The sequence below is a fragment of the Saccopteryx bilineata genome, chromosome 7, assembly GCF_036850765.1.
Source record: "Saccopteryx bilineata isolate mSacBil1 chromosome 7, mSacBil1_pri_phased_curated, whole genome shotgun sequence".
Classification (NCBI taxonomy): Eukaryota; Metazoa; Chordata; class Mammalia; order Chiroptera; family Emballonuridae; genus Saccopteryx; species Saccopteryx bilineata.
This window is the reverse complement of record NC_089496.1, coordinates 75,763,911-75,780,400: the sequence shown is the minus strand read 5'-3', so window position 1 is coordinate 75,780,400 and position 16,490 is coordinate 75,763,911. Positions and strand designations below refer to the sequence as shown.

General features: G+C 47.6%; 1 protein-coding gene across 1 annotated transcript in view; it reads left to right on the top strand.

Annotated features, from left to right (window-relative positions):
• The window catches only part of SLC28A1 (solute carrier family 28 member 1), a 54,895-nt gene that overhangs the window by 26,819 nt on the left and 11,586 nt on the right, over positions 1-16,490 (top strand). The window contains exons 9-14 of the mRNA XM_066239981.1: positions 818-898; positions 2,183-2,263; positions 3,678-3,803; positions 9,692-9,822; positions 11,250-11,418; positions 11,546-11,743. Coding sequence (XP_066096078.1) covers positions 818-898; positions 2,183-2,263; positions 3,678-3,803; positions 9,692-9,822; positions 11,250-11,418; positions 11,546-11,743 — 786 coding nt within the window. The remainder of the gene's footprint in view (positions 1-817; positions 899-2,182; positions 2,264-3,677; positions 3,804-9,691; positions 9,823-11,249; positions 11,419-11,545; positions 11,744-16,490) is intronic.

The following is a 16,490-nucleotide window of genomic DNA, read 5'->3' as shown; positions in this document are numbered from 1 at the left end:
GCGAGATGAGGGGCCCCTAACTCAGGCCCAAGGCACTGAGGGAGTTAAAGCCACACTCAAGGGCCAGGAAGTGAGCTCATAGCAAAGAATGGACACTGTATAAGGAGCCAGGCCCTGGGCCCTCACTGTCCTGAGAGAAAGACATCTTTTCCCCTTTTGACAGATGATTAAAGGCTGTGGACTCGTCCTTGGCCAGTTGGCTCAGTGGTAGAGCGTTGCCCTGCCATGTGGATGTTCCAGGTTTGATTCCTGGTCAGGGCACACAGGAGAAGCACCCTTCTGCCTCTCCATCCCCCTCCCGCTTCTCTCTCTCTCTCTCTTTCTTCTTCTTTCACAACCATGCCCCGGGCACTGAGGATGGCTTCCTGGAACTTTTAATTCAGGTGCTAAAAATATCTTGATTGCAAGCATGGCCCCAGATGGGCAAAGCATTGGCCCCAGACGGGGTTGCCAGGTGGATCCTGGTTGGGGCGCATGTGGGAGCCTGTCTCTCTATCTCCCCTCCTCTCACTTGGAAAAGAAGAAAACAAAACAAACAAACAAAAATTAAAAGTGGTGGACTTATCACAGCACAGGCCTCATCTGTGGTGGGAAAGGGGGTAAAGAGATGGCTGGGTGGATGGTCAATATTTAGAAGAGAGAGACATGATGCCTCCAAAGAGGCCACATATATGATTACATTCACTGAACTCAGAGCTTCTTCCCTGACCCTGTCAGGCATCTGAGTGGCAAGGCTTCGGATCTAGTGGGCTGTCCAGGGTCTGTGATGCCCTGCCTGGTCCTGCTCTAACCTGGGGCCCCTGTTCTTTCCTGGCAGGTCCTGCCCATCATTGTGTTCTTCAGCTGTGTCATGTCTGTTCTCTACCATGTGGGCCTCATGCAGTGGGTGATTCTGAAGGTGAGTCCCGATGCCACGGCCTGGGCTCTTCTAGAGATACCTGCTCACAGGGATCACACTCTCCCAGAATGCCTTACCTGGACTCAAACCCTCCCCAGTTTCCTGCTCTGAGAGCTGAACCCTCCCAGAATCCCCTGCTCCCAGGGTCTACACTTTCTCAAATCTACCAACCAGACACCTTTTCAAAGAGTCCCTTGTCGTGATACTAAGGAGAAATGGCAACAAAATCCAAGGTGATCCTTGTGCGAGGGAAGTTTGTAGGACTGAGGCTGCATTGAGAAGACATATTAGGGAAAAAATAATTTATACCAAAAAGGGCTTGCAAGACTGGAGCAGGAGCCATGTTGGTCAGACTCAGTCGGTGGAAGTGCCATACCCTGTGCTTATGTTTATAAAATCTGCACGAAACCAGGATGCAGGAGACAGCACTACCCCTAGTAGAAGATTCTGAGGTCTTATCTGATTGATCTCAGAATAAACCTGTACCATCAGGTCACTGCCAGGAACACCAAAACCTCCGGTGGTTACGTGAAGAGTTAACAGTGTGTGCCGTGAGGGAGGCAATAATGTCTCAATCTGGAGAACGTGTTTAACCAAGGGGCTGTGACAGCTGACCATCAGTGGGAGAGTGAAAGGGCCGAACACTACACATTTCCAGGATACCTTTCCACTATACCCTCCATAGGCTGGAGGGAGTTGAGATGGTGTGCCAGGGTGGAGGGGGTTATGGGTAGAATAGCTGTCCCTAGCTGTCCCCAGCTGTCCCCAAACACTTGTAGAAAATTAGGGCAAGGGTAGCCTAAGAGGTACCAGCAGGGAGGAGAGATTCCAGAGAAACAAATTTCATTTTGATTGAAAGGAAGAACTTTCTAGTATATTTCCCAAAGCCTTTTCCATGAAACTCTAGTTCCATAGCAGGTTGGTACATGATACTGGGTAAAGGGATCACGTGGTCAAATGGTTTTGTGAAGCTGATACATTTAAACAAGTCTTGTGCAGGACTTCTCAGAGCCTTTGCTGAGCTAATATGTATTAGTTATCTCCAAGGTGTGTGTGTACAGTAACTCTCAAATATATTTGATCAAGGAACCCTTTTATTCATGGATGGTAAGCGCCCATCAACGGAGGTTTGGAAGGGGAAGATGAACGGATCTTTTTGGAGAAATGTAGGCGACAGTCGGTTGGGAGTTGAAGGAAGACTTACAGCGTAATCCCACCCCTGACTCTGTCTGCCTCTGGGGCTTGCTGATGCCAGCTCACAAAGAGTGCCCTGCTTCCTTGTAGATTGCCTGGCTGATGCAGGTCACCATGGGCACCAGCGCCACCGAGACCCTGAGTGTGGCTGGAAACATCTTTGTGAGCCAGGTGGGTGCGCCAGCCTCCTGCCCTCATGCTTATTAGCAGCATCCCCAAGGAGGTTCCCTAGGTCCCAGGAGCTCTGATTAAGTCAGTGGAAGAGCCATGCGAACCTTTTCCCGGGACCACCAAAAGCGGCTGCCCCAGGGATGCCCATCTGGGGTTGCACTTTGCCTGGATCCGGCCAGGGAGGATGGTCTCTGTTTGACACCTCCTACTGCTCCAGGCGAGGCTGCCTTCATCAGCATGGAGACTCACACTCCATTGACAGAGTCCTGCTTTCCCTTTCATACACGAAGGAACCGAGGCTCAGGGTTGGGGATGACTGGCCAAGATCCCGCAATTCAAGCTGAGACTTAGAATCCTGTTTTTCTTATTCCTGAGCCAGCTTTCCCCCACTACATCATTTTGTCTTTTTCGTCGCCCTTTCTTCTTTCTGAAAATGTATTTTTTAAAGTAAATGTGACTCTGAAAATTCCTATCAGTCCTGAGTCCCTTTTAAAAGGCCTGACCCTCCTGAGGGTGAGACTCTGCAGACTGTTTCAGGCTGTTGCAGGACCCCAGCCCATCTGCCCCTCATTGGAGTCGCCCAAAGAACCCCCAGGCTTCATTAAAAGCACAGGCCCTGGCCCTGGCCAGTTTGCTCAGTGGTAGAGCATCAGCCCGGTGTGTGGATGTCCCAGGTTCTATTACCAATCCGGGAACACAGGAGAAGCTTCCATCTGCTTCTCAACCCCTCCCCCTCCCACTTCTCTCCCTCTCTCTCTCTCTCTCTCTCTCTCTCTTCCCTTCCTGCCGCAATGGCTCTGTTGGAGCTAGTTGGCCCCAGGCACTAAGGATGGCTCCATGGCCTCTGCCTCAGGTATTGGAATGACTCGGTTGCTGAGCAATGGAGCAGCAGCCCCTGATGGGCAAAGCATAGCCCTTAGTGGGCTTGCTGGGTGGATCCCAGTCAGGGTGCATGCTAAAGTCTGTCTCAGCCTCCCCACCTCTCACTGAATTTTAAAAAAAAAGCTCAGGCCTGGATTTTCATCTGCTTGTGGCCCTTTGCCTGAAAAGAGAGCATTCTTTGACTCTCTCTTACCTTCTGTTTGCTCTCCTGAAAAAATTGGGGATGATCTCTTCTTTCTCAGAAGGTTGTGAATAATAAATGTGAGGTACTGAGTGGGATGCTTGAATGTGGTAAGCATTTGATATGGGGGCATCATCAGGCCAAGTGGAGGGGCTGGGATCCTTGTTCAGAGCCAGGCTGACACTGATGTTCAGAGAGGTTCAGTCAGTACAGACCACAGTCCTCAACCTGTCTCTTCCCCTGGGATACCCAGCACTCACTGCGACCTGTCCTCTCTGGGGGTGAGGGACCTCACTCGGTTCCTGTGCTGGCTGGTCAGTTCTGTTTGTCTGACATCTTTCCTTTTTGCAGACCGAGGCTCCTCTACTGATCCGGCCCTACTTGGCAGATATGACCCTCTCCGAAATCCACGTGGTCATGACTGGAGGCTATGCCACCATTGCCGGCTCCCTGCTGGGTGCCTACATCTCCTTCGGGGTATGAACACACTGTTGATGGGAGTATAATTTGCTCTAATCCTTTTACAGAACAGCTATCAGTCAGTTTTAAAATACTTCCCTTTGATCCAGTTAGGAATAAAAAATATATAAAATTTCATTATTTGCAATAGAAAAACAAACCAATGACAAGCAATAAGGGGGTGGGGTGGGTAAATTCATCCACACAATGCAATGCCGTTTAGTCCATAGAGGGAGGTGGATCATGGTCTGCCTTTTACTGTCCTTGGTGTTGTGTGTGTATGGGTGACAGGGTGACAGAATGAGCCCTACTGTTCCCTTCTCTGGTCCCAAATTCCACCTGTCTCTCTTATTTCTGTCCTTGGTGGCTGAGGGGTGGGCTTGAGGACAAGCCAGCCTGCCCCCTCAGTCCCTCCCTCCCTCAAGAAACCTGAGCTGCATTAGTGAGCCTAGCTCCACATCCCACGGAGCTACCTGCGCAGTGTCTGGGTGGCTGTGACTTTTCAGGAAGGCCTCCTGTCTTTGTCTTCTGGCCTGGCACCTTCCCATCTGGAATTTTAGAGGTCACCTGGTTCATGCCCTGTCTTACTGAGGCTTAGGAAGGGCCCAGCAGAGCTGGTGCACCCCCCACCCCACCACCCCACCACCTGATTTCGGAAGAAGTTTGATATTTCAAAAAATGAAACTGAAAGCTGTTTTGAAGATTTGCTCATGGTGGTGTGTTAGGGGAGGGGATGCCGTAATAGTTTCTGAACTTAGGACCTGTGACTGTCTTAACCTTGTTCTAGGTCTCACAGCCAGTTCAAAGAATGGTATTCTTTCCCCTGTACGAATGTGGCTGCCGTTAGTTAAATCTAAAATCCTGGAAGAACTCTGTTCTTTTGCCACAATTTGCCTTACAACTCATTCTGCTTCCCTTCCCTTGCTCAGGCAGGAGTCCCAGCCTAGCCCCACACAGGAGGGCCTCCCCCCTGAAAGGGCCCAAGTGCCCATTTCCCTGTAGCTCTACAGAATGTGCAGAGGCTGCCAGCATCAGCCGGGTGGCTATGGGTCTCCATTCACAGCCTATGGCCTGGCAGTCCCAAGGCTACCACCATAGCTGGCCCAGGTGAAAAGCACCTAACCGAACTAGTTTGGTATCAGAGAAGCTCTCTTCTGCCCCCACCTGGCTCTTGGCTGCCACTGCAGCAGCCTCGGGACGGTGCCCACAGCTGCAGCCCTGCCTTCTTCCCACCCTCTCCCCTCTCCTTCCACTCCCTCAGGTATGCTAGCTCTGTTCCGAGCGCCCGAATTCCAGGAAGATCCTCTTGCTCTTTCCTCCTTTCTCTTTATGGCTCAGCTTCTGGCTCCCTTTGCCCTGCACCCCACCTATTGCTAACATCAGGATATTTCTAGACCTGCGCTGTCAAACACAGCAGCCACCAGCTGCACACAGCTGGTTACTGAGCACTTGCAGTGTGGCTGGTCTGAAATGAGCTCTGCTATGAGACTTATCATGGAAAAAAATTAATATATTTCATTAAGTTTAATATTGATTATGTGGGTGGAAAAGTAATATTTTGGATATATTGGGTTAAACTATATTATTAAAAGTATTTTTACCTGTTTCTTTTGACTTTTTAAATTAGCTACTAGAAACTTTAAAATCACAGATGCGGTTCCCATTATATTTGCCTTGGACAGTGCTGATCCAGACCTTCCCTCTTGTCTGAGGTCCCAGGGGTCACTGGATTGAATCCTTTCCTGGTGGCTTCCACATACAGCTCCTTTTCCACCATATTTCTGAAATCTCTAAAGCAGGCCCTAACCCTCTCCGCTAATCCCGGAAACTGGTCTCTCTACCCACTCCTCTGGTTCAAGAGCCATCTTGGCAGGACATTTAGATGTGTGTCAGGAGCTTTGGGCACAGGCTGGGCAGGGTGACATTGAGGGGTCTTCTTAGTCAATTGTACAAGAGTTGGAGGTCCTGGGACAGGGTCTATGGGGTCCTGAGCAGAGCCAAGTGAGCGTCTACTACTTAGTTTCTACATCTGTAAAATGTGCAAAGTTACTGCCCATCTCACAGCAGCTTAAGAATTAAATGCTAGCCCTGACCAGTTGGCACAGTGGTAGAGCATTGGTCTGGCATGTGGATGTCTCAGGTTTGATTCCTGGTCAGGACACACAGGAGAAGCACCCATCTACTATTCTACCCTTCCCCTTCTTACTTCTCTCTCTCTCTTCCCCTCCCACAGCCATGGCTCTATTAGAGTGAGTTGGCCCTGGGCACTGAGGATGGCATCCTCAGGTGCTAAAAAGAGCTTGGTTGCTGAGCAATGGAGCAATGCCCCAGATGGACAGAGCATCACCTCCTAGTGGGTTTGCTGGGTGGATCCTGGTTGGGGTACATGCAGGAGTCTGTCTCTGCCTCCTCTCCTCTCACTGAATAAAAGAAAAATTAAGTGCTGGGTAGTACAGTTGGTGAGAACATCGTCCTGACATGCTGAGGTTGTGGGTTTGATCCCCAGTCAGGGCACATACAGGAATCAACCAATGACGACATGAATAAGTGGAGCAACAAATCAATGTTTTTCTCTTTCTTCTCCGTCTCTCTTCCTTCCTCTCTCTCTAAAAATCTATTTTAAAAAATAATTAAATATAGTACTAGACAGAAAGCACTTCACATGGTGTTGAAGACGTGGTAGTTATTTCTCTGACATATTAGGGTCAGAAATCCATCCTTCTGAAATAGGCTGATTTCATGCTTTGTTGTTGTCTGGATTGTAATTTCTTTCTCAGTAAAGATCTCTTTGAAAATTCACATGGGGAGCTCATGCCTTGTCTTCCTCTCTGACCTGGGCCCTGAGATGCTGGAACAGAAGGCATTCCTGACTGGGTGTCTAGAGGTAGTGCCTGGGGATGTCAGTGCTCTGAGAGCAGCTGGCAGTGGGGAGGCCGTGTGTGGGCTGACCCAGGTCCAGGGAACCCTGCCTGGACAGGATTCACCCCTTTTTAAGATAAGCCAGGAAATGACCAGCTGGGGGATTTGAGGCTGTGGCCACCACTCACTCACAGCATCCAAGAATGTAACGATGGGCCCTAGCCGGTTGGCTCAGCGGTAGAGCGTCGGCCTGGCGTGCGAGGGACCCGGGTTCGATTCCCGGCCAGGGCACATAGGAGAAGCGCCCATTTGCTTCTCCACCCCCACCCCCTCCTTCCTCTCTGTCTCTCTCTTCCCCTCCCGCAGCCAAGGCTCCATTGGAGCAAGGATGGCCCGGGCGCTGGGGATGGCTCCTTGGCCTCTGCCCCAGGCGCTAGAGTGGCTCTGGTTGCGGCAGAGCGACGCCCTGGAGGGGCAGAGCATCGCCCCCTGGTGGGCAGAGCTTCGCCCCTGGTGGGCGTGCCGGGTGGATCCCGGTTGGGCGCATGCGGGAGTCTGTCTGACTGTCTCTCCCCGTTTCCAGCTTCGGAAAAATACAAAAAAAAAAAAAAATGTAACAACGTAGGATGTGTTTCTTGCTGAAACTCAAGTTGACAAACTAGAGGAAACCTCCAAGCTGGAGGAAGGCAGAGGGTCCTGCTGGTGGAGGGAAGATCCCAAGATTCTGGTTGTAGCACTGTCCCCACAGGGGATGGGGGATGGGCAGCCAAAGACGAGGCCAGTAAAGTTCCAGAGCCCAGCCCGGGAGTCCAGAGAGGATACCTTCCCTGAAGCTGGGTTCCTCCTACAGAGAGTTCTTCCCACCCAGCGCCTGTGATGGAGACACAGGAGGTGGGTGCTGGTGCTGGTTAAGGTCTTAAGGAGTTCTGCTTATCATTGGAAAGAAGCATTTGGGGTTTAATAAAAGAAGAAGAGGGCATTACATGTGTTTCAGAGCCTCAGGTGGTCAGCTGGTAGCAGCTCTTGGTACTTCATAGCCTTCTTGGGTCCTGTGCTTTTATTAGCCTGAACATGTGGCTTAAACTTACCTCCTCTCCTTTTTGTCCTTTTTATTTAAAACCCAATAATTGAAGTTGATTTATGATGAAATATAAGGAGATGTCTATTTTTACTTTGTTGTTTAAAAAAGCAATATATACCATTGTGAATGTTTCAGGATACACAAAAAAGCAGAAACAATGTATTTCTTTTTTTTTTTTTTTTGTATTTTTCTGAAGCTGGAAACAGGGAGGCAGTCAGACAGACTCCCGCATGCGCCTGACCGGGATCCACCCGGCATGCCCACCAGGGGGCGATGCTCTGCCCATCTGGGGCGTTGCTCTGTTGCGACCAGAGCCACTCTAGCACCTGGGGCAGAGGCCAGGGAGCCATCCCCAGCGCCTGGGCCATCTTTTGCTCCAATGGAGCCTCAGCTGCGGGAAGGGAAGAGAGAGACAGAGAGGAAGGAGAGGGGGAGGGGTGGAGAAGCAGATGGGCGCCTCTTCTGTGTGCCCTGGCCGGGAATCAAACCCGGGACTTCCACACGCCAGGCCGACGCTCTACCACTGAGCCAACCGGCCAGGGCCAACAATGTATTTCTTTCCAGCCATCTCTTTACGCACAGTTTTAAAGTTTATTTTTTTCCTATTGTTGTGGTTATGCTCTACATGCACTTCTGTGGGCATCTCCCTGGTTATTTTGAAGCTTTGGTAGTCATCATTTTCAAGGGCAACTTGACAATGCTTGATGGTTCCTCCATTGTTAGATGTTTGGGTTGGCTCTCAATTTCCCCTCTGGTAAATAATTCAGTGGTGAAGAAGTGTCCAGTGTATCTCCGTGGAAGAGAACAGGGAATCAAAAGGGCTGGAGTCACAGTGAGGATAAAAATCCAGGAAGGGACACCCAAGGCTCAGGTGGCTCTGTCAGCCTTCTGAGAAGGGTTTCTATGCACGGCCCCAGGAGACATCAGGACCCAGGGCCAAAGGGTGGTTGTTGCAAGAGGCAGATTTCCTGAGAAAGAGCTTTCCAACCACAGGAGTAGGGGTGATGGGCTGCTTTGAAGTGGTGAGCTCCCTGTCACAGTGAGTATTCAAGGAGGGACACTCCCTCTCTCTTATACAGGGAGGACATTCCTATACTCTGAGGTTGACTTAGGTCACTTCTTGGATCCATCCCAACTCTCAAGTTCTGTGATCTTTGTCTGAAACCATCACAAACCCTTTAACCAGTGGTCAACGTGCCCTTGTATTAATGGTCAAAGAGAGACAGCCTAGAAGGGAAGGATGGACCCTGAACTTTGAGCCAAAAGACATGGTGGGTTCTAATTCTTCGTCTTCCTCTATATTGGGCACATCAGATTTAATGCTTTTGAGCTTCAGTTTCCTTGTCAGTAAAGTGATCCAAAACAACAGTTGACACTTGAACAGCATGAGTTTGAACTGCGTGGGTCAACTTAATGAAGATACTTTTCAATAAATACTGTAAATGTATTTCCCTTCTTTATGATTTTCTTTTTAAATTTTTTTCTTTTAAAAAAATTTTAGTTCTTTATTTTTTTGTCTTTTTATGATTTTCTTAATATTTTATTTTATCTAGTTTAATTTATTGTAAGAATACAGAATATAATGCATACAAGATATAAAATACATGTTAATTGACTATGTTACTGGTAAGGCTTCTGGTCAACAGTAGGCTATCGGTAGTTAAGTTTTGGGGAAGTCGAAAGTTATATACAGATCTTTGACTAGCAGAAGATCAGTGCCAGGCTTGTTCAAGGGTCAACTATACTTGTCCTGCCTAATTTACAGATAAACTGGAAAAAACAGGAGGATCTGTACATTATACCCTGTGACCCTCTGCACATTAAAGGAATTATAATTAATAACAATGGCAGCAGTTCTGACAATGATGACATACTAGGGGGGCTGGGTCCTATGTCCCCTGCTGTCCTGGCTACACTCTTTGACCCTTACCTGTCCTCCCTGTAACGCACATTCTCACTTTTGCAGATCGACGCTGCCTCCCTGATCGCTGCCTCTGTGATGGCCGCCCCTTGCGCCTTGGCCCTCTCCAAGCTGGTCTACCCAGAGGTGGAGGAGTCCAAGTTCAGGAGTGACGAGGGAGTGAGACTGAGCTCCGGGTGAGCACAGTAGAAGGGCCTACAGAGGGACTAGTGTGGCAGGAGGTGGGGACCATAGCAGAGGCGGGGGACAGCAGCGGGCCCCATCTTCTCTGCCCTTCCACCATGCCCAGGCCACCTCTCCTTATAAACTGCCCTCCTTGTGGCTTCGCTTAGAGAAACATGGACTCCAGTTCTTAAAACTTTCATTTCCATTCTTGGACCAGCAGGAAACAATGACTGGTCAAGGCATGGAAGGGGCCTCGGTCTGGGGATGTGGCCTGGTGTGTGTGTGGTGAAGAGGGTCATGAAAAAGCTCCATGCCGCCTTCTCCACATGTCTGAGCTTTGGCCACATATGTGTCTCCACAAATAGCAGTGTGTCAATCACATATTCACATATCGAGCACTGTCCTTGGTTTCACTCACCTCTTAACATCTGTTCATTAGAGTCTTAGCAGCTCTCCCGTAATATCCAATCCTTTTAGAATGTTGAAAAGGTACCACTTTTGACAAAAAGTGCTTGGGGATACGGCACCTGGCCTCAACATCACAGGTTCCTGAAGGTCCAGAGCAGTGCTGCCCTATAGAAATACAATGTGAGCCACATCTATCACTTTTGTTTTCTAGTTGCTGTCTTTTAAAAAGTAAAAAGCAACAGGTAATTTAAATAAAATGTTATATTTGCCCAATATACCCAGAATATTATTTTAACATTTTTATAAAATATTTATTTATTTATGGGAGTCAGGGAGGCAGAGAGGCATGCACCTCTACCGGGATCCACTTGGCAAGCCCACTAGGGGGCAATGCTCAATGCTCTGCTCATCTGAGACATTGCTCTGTTGCTCAGCAACTGAACTCTTCTTAGTGCCTGATGCGGAGGTTCTGGAGCCATCTCAGCATCCGGAGGACAACTTGCTCGAGCCATTTGGGCCATGTCTGTGGGAGGTGAAGAGAGAGAGAAAGAGATAAAGTGAGAGGGAGAAGGAGGAAGAGGAAGGGTGGAGAAGCAGATGGTTGCTTCTCCTATGTGTCTTGACCAGGAAGTGAGCCTGGGACTTCTACACGCTGGGTGGATGCTCTACCACTGAGCTAACTTGCCAGGGCCAAAATGGTTATTTTTATATTGACTTTTTTTTTAAAGTAATTCTCCAAAATCTGGTGTGTAATTTATACTTATAATATATCTCAATTCTGAGCAGTCTCCTTTCAAGTGCTCAAAAGCCACATGTGGCTAATGGCTCCCATCTTGAACAGCTGTGTGCTGGAAGTCTTGGTCTTATTCTGGTGCTGGGACCAGCCCTTTCTCTCTCTGGGTGTCAGAGGGAAAACAGGGAGCCTTGGCTCTGAAATGTTGCCTAGGATTTTCCTCAGACCCCCATAGGATGAGGGGCCCTGCTATTTGTGGGGACAGGCCAGTAAGACAGCTCTTGATCCCAACAACAGAGATGCTCAGAACCTCTTAGAAGCTGCTAGCAGTGGGGCTGCCATCTCTGTGGGAGTTGTCACCAACATCGCTGCCAACCTGATCGCCTTCCTGGCTGTGCTGGCCTTCATCAACGCTGCCCTCTCCTGGCTGGGGGACATGGTGGATGTCCAGGGACTCAGCTTCCAGGTACAGTTCTGGCTGCCTACGTAGCCTAACGGGGGGCAGGGCATCCCAGGCAGTGGGTGCTGCCTGGACATCCAGCAGAGCCCAGCTGAGCCCAGGTCCCAGCAGCTTCTCTTGCCTTGTACCTCAGCTCATCTGCTCCTACATCCTGCGGCCCGTGGCTTTCCTGATGGGCGTGGCCTGGGAGGACTGCCCGGTGGTGGCTGAGCTGCTGGGGATCAAGCTGTTTCTGAACGAGTTTGTGGCCTATCAGGAACTCTCCCAGTATAAGCAGCGCCGCCTCATGGGGGCTGAGGAATGGGTCGGCACCAAGAAACAGTGGATCTCCGTGAGTGTCCCCATCCCCACTCTGAAGCAGGTTATGACACAGCTGCTTGCCCTGCTCCCTGGGCTCAGGTGGGGCACACTGACCTGGCACTCAGCCTCCCATATCCTACTGCCCTGGGCTCAAGATGGCTTCAGACTTCACTGCTATCATCTTGAGATTTCTTAGGAGGCTGAGGTGTGAGGGAAGGAGCCTTGTTAGAGATATCTGAGATCTGGCTGTAGATGGACATCCATCCTGTGAGGCTCTTTGCCTTTCTTATTGGAAAACTGGTGTAACAACTGCCATGTCTACCCCAGAGGAATAGGCGTGAGCCTTCAGTGAGTCCCGAGAGTGAAGCAAGGAGACCTCACCACTATATGCCCTGTTACTAACTTGTTGTCAGTTTCTGTTAGAATTTACTTAAATACCCTGGCTGGTGGCTCAGTGGATAGAGTGTCAGCCCAGTGTATGGACGTCCCAGGTTGATTCCCAGTCAGGGCACACAGGAGAAGTGACCATCTGCTTCTCTCCTTTTCCTCTCTCCCTTCTCTCCCTCTTCCCTCCCACAGCCACTGGCTCGATTGGTTCAAGTGTGGCCCCGAGCACTGAGGATAGCTCAGTTGGTCTGAGTCTATCAGCCTCAGGTGCTAAAAATAGCTCGATTTTTGAGCATTGCCCAAGATGGGGTTGCCGGGTGGATCCCTGTCAGGATGCATGAGGTAGTCTGCCTCACTGTCTCCCTTCCTCTCACCTTAAAAAAAAAGAATTTTTTTAAAAAGTATAAAAGCTCTATAAAATGAATATTTCTGGAAGAATTAAAGCTCTATGTAACATCATCAGGAATGAAAAAGTTACCCATCTCACCATCCTAAAATAATACCTATTGTTTTATACATTTTCTTCTATTCTTTTAAAGAGAATTTATATGGTTTTCATTTCTGTATCCAAACTATTATAGCCAGCTTTCTTCTCACCTACTTTTATGACATAAGCATCACTTTTTTTGTTTTTTATTGATTTTAATTTATTGTGTTTACATAGATTCAAGTGTCCCACTGAATACATCCCCCCCACCCCTGTGTTCCCCTCAACATCTCTCTTGTCCCCCTCCCCCAAAGCCCTCCCCCCTTCCCTCCAGGATTTGCTTTTCTGCTCTCTATAATGCTGTGTTACATATATATAATTTCACCAATCACTTTCCCTTCTCTGATCCCATCCTCTCATCCCCCTTCCCTCTGTCCACTTTTCCTGTGGTCCCTTTGATCCCGCCTCTGCCTCTATTCCATTCCTCAGTTCACATTGTTCATTGGATTCCTCAAATGAGTGAGGTCATATGATATTTTTCTTTCTCTGCCTGGCTTATTTCACTTAACATAATAGTTTCCAGGTCCATCCACGTTGTCACAAAAGGTAAGATTTCCTTCTTTTTCATGACCCCATAGTATTCCATTGTGTATATGTACCACCACTTTTTAATCCACTTGTATGCTGACGCTGACGGACACTTTGGCTGTTTCCAGATCTTGGCTATTGTAAACAATGCTGCCATAAACATGGGGGTGCATTTCTTTTTTTGAATCAGTGATTTGGTGTTCTTAGGATATATTCCTAAAAGTGGATGGCTGGGTCAAAAGGCAGTTCCATTTTTAACTTTTTGAGAAATCTCCATACTGTTTTCCACAGTGGCTGCACCAGTCTGCATTCCCACCAGCAGTGCAGGAGGCTTCCCTTTTCTCCACATCCTTGTTAGCACTTATTATGTGTTGTTTTGTTCATGAGCGCCATTCTGACTGGTGTGAGGTTGATACCTCATTGTGGTTTTAATTTGCATTTCTCTAATGATTAGTGATGTTGAACATTTTTTCATCGGCCTATTGGCCATCTATATGTCTTCTTTGGAAAAGTGTCTATTCATTTCTTTTGCCCATTTTTTGATTGGATTATTTATCTTCCTGGTGTTGAGATTTACAAGTTCTTTTTTTTTTTTTTTTTAAACTTTTTTTTTTTAGATTTTATTTATTCATTATAGAGAGGGGAGAGAGAGAGAGAGAGAGAGAGAGAAGGGGGGAGGAGCAGGAAGCATCAACTCCCATATGTGCCTTGACCAGGCAAGCCCAGGGTTTTGAACCGGCAACCTCAGTGTTTCCAGGTTGATGCTTTATCCACTGCGCCACCACAGGTCAGGCATAGATTTACAAGTTCTTTATAAATTTTGCTTATTAACCCCTTATCAGACATATTGGTAAATATGTTCTCCCATTGTGAGGTTGGTCTTTTTTTTTTTTTTTTAATTCAAACAATCTTGTTTATTTATTTATTTATTTAATTTTTTACAGAGACAGAGAGAGAGTCAGAGAGAGGGAGAGATAGGTACAGACAGACAGGAATGGAGAGAGATGAGAAGCATTAATCATCAGTTTCTCGTTGTGGCACCTTAGTTGTTCATTGATTGCTTTCTCATATGTGCCTTGACCATGGGGCTATAGCAGACCGATTAACGCCTTGCTCAAGCCAGAGACCTTGGATCAAAGCTGGTGAGCCTTGCTCAAACCAGATGAGCCCGTGCTCAAGCTGGCGACCTCGGGGTCTTGAACCTGGGTCCTCTGCATTTCAGTCCAACGCTCTATCCACTACGCCACTGCCTGGTCAGGCTGGTCTTTTTATTTTGTTCATATTGTCTTTAGCTGTGCAAAAGCTTTTTAGTTGATATAGTCCTATTTTTTCATCTGGTCCTTTATTTCCCTTGCCTGTGGAGGTAAGTCAGCAAATATATTGCCGCAAGAGATGTCGGAGAGCTTACTGCCTATGTTTTCTTCTAAGATGCTTATGGTTTCACGACCTACATTTAAGTCTTTTATCCATTTTGAGGGTTTTTTTGTGAATGGTGTAAGTTGGTGGTCTAGTTTCATTATTTTGCAGGTAGCTGTCCAATGTTCCCAACACCATTTGTTGAAGAGACTGTCTTTACTCCATTGTATGCTCTTACTTCCTTTGTCAAATATCAATTGTCCATAAAAGTGTGGGTTTATTTCTGGGTTTTCTGTTCTGTTCCATTGATCTATCTGCCTGTTCTTATGCCAGTACCAAGCTGTTTTGAGTATAATGGCCTTGTAGTATAACTTGATATCAGAAAGTGTGATACCACCCACTTTATTCTTCTTTTTCAAGATTGCTGAGGCTATTTGTGTTCTTTTTTGGTTCCAGATGAATTTTTGGAATATTTGTCCTATATCTTTGAAGTATGTCATTGGTATTTTAACAGAAATTGCCTTGAATTTATAGATTGCTGTGGGTAATATAGACATTTTAATGATGTTTATTCTTCCTATTCATAAACACAGTATATGCTTCCACTTGTTTGTATCTTTCCTGATTTCTTTTATCAATGTTTTATAATTTTCCGAGTACAAGTCTTTTTTTTTTTCCATTTCTCCGAAGCTGGAAACAGGGAGGCAGTCAGACAGACTCCCGCATGCGCCCGACCGGGATCCACCTGGCATGCCCACCAGGAGGCGATGTTCTGCCCCTCTGGGGCGTCGCTCTGTTGCATCCAGAGCCATTCTAGCGCCTGAGGCAGAGGCCACAGAGCCATCCCCGGCGCCCAGGCCATCATTGCTCCAATGGAGCCTCGGCTGTGGGAGGGGAAGAGAGAGACAGAGAGGAAGGAGAGGGGGAGGGGTGGAGAAGCAGATGGGCGCTTCTCCTGTGTGCCCTGGCCAGGAATCAAACCCAGGACTCCTGCACGCCAGGCCGACGCTCTACCGCTGAGCCAACCGGCCAGGGCCCCCGAGTACAAGTCTTTAACCTCCTTGGTTAAATTTACTTTTAGGTACTTTATTTTTGTTGCAATAGTGAAGGGGATTGTTTTCTTAATTTCTCTTTCAGACAGTTCGTTGTTGGTGTATAAAAATGCCTCTGATTTCTGAATTTAATTTTATATTCTGCCACCTTGCTGAATTCATTGATCAGGTTCAGTAGTTTTTTTTACTGAGACTTTAGGGTTTTCTATGTACAGTATCATATCATCAGCAAATAATGATAGTTTTACTTCTTCTTTTCTAATTTGGATGCCTTTTATCCCTTCTTCTTGTCTGATTGCTGTAGCTAAGACTTCCAGAACTATGTTGAATAAGAGTGGTGAAAGGGGGCACCCCTGCCTTGTTCCTGATCTTAAGGGGATTGCTTTTAACTTTTTTTTTCTTTTTTACAGAGACAGAGATAGATAAGGACAGACAGACAGGAACAAAGAGAGATGAGAAGCATCAATCATCAGCTTTTTGTTGCATCACCTTAGTTGTTCATTGATTGCTTTCTCATATGTGCCTTGACCATGGGCCTTCAGGAGACCGAGTAACCCCTTGCTCAAGCCAGAGACCTTGGGTCCAAGCTGGTGAGCTTTTTTCTCAAACCAGATGAGCCTGCGCTCAAGCTGGCGACCTGGGGGTCTTGAACCTGGGTCCTCCACGTCCCTGTCTGACACTCTATCCACTGCGCCACCGCCTGGTCAGGCTGCTTTTAACTTTTGCCCATTGAGTATAATGTTGGCTGTCGGTTTGTCATAGATGGCCTTTATCATGTTGAGGTATGTTCCCTGTATTCCCACTTTACTTAGAGTTTTGATCATAAATGGGTGCTGGATTTTATCAAATGCTTTTTCTGTATCTATTGATATTATCATGTGATTTTTCTTCTTCGTTTTGTTTATGTGATGAATCACATTGATTGATTTGCGAATATTGTATCAGCCTTGCCTCCCGAGAATTAATCT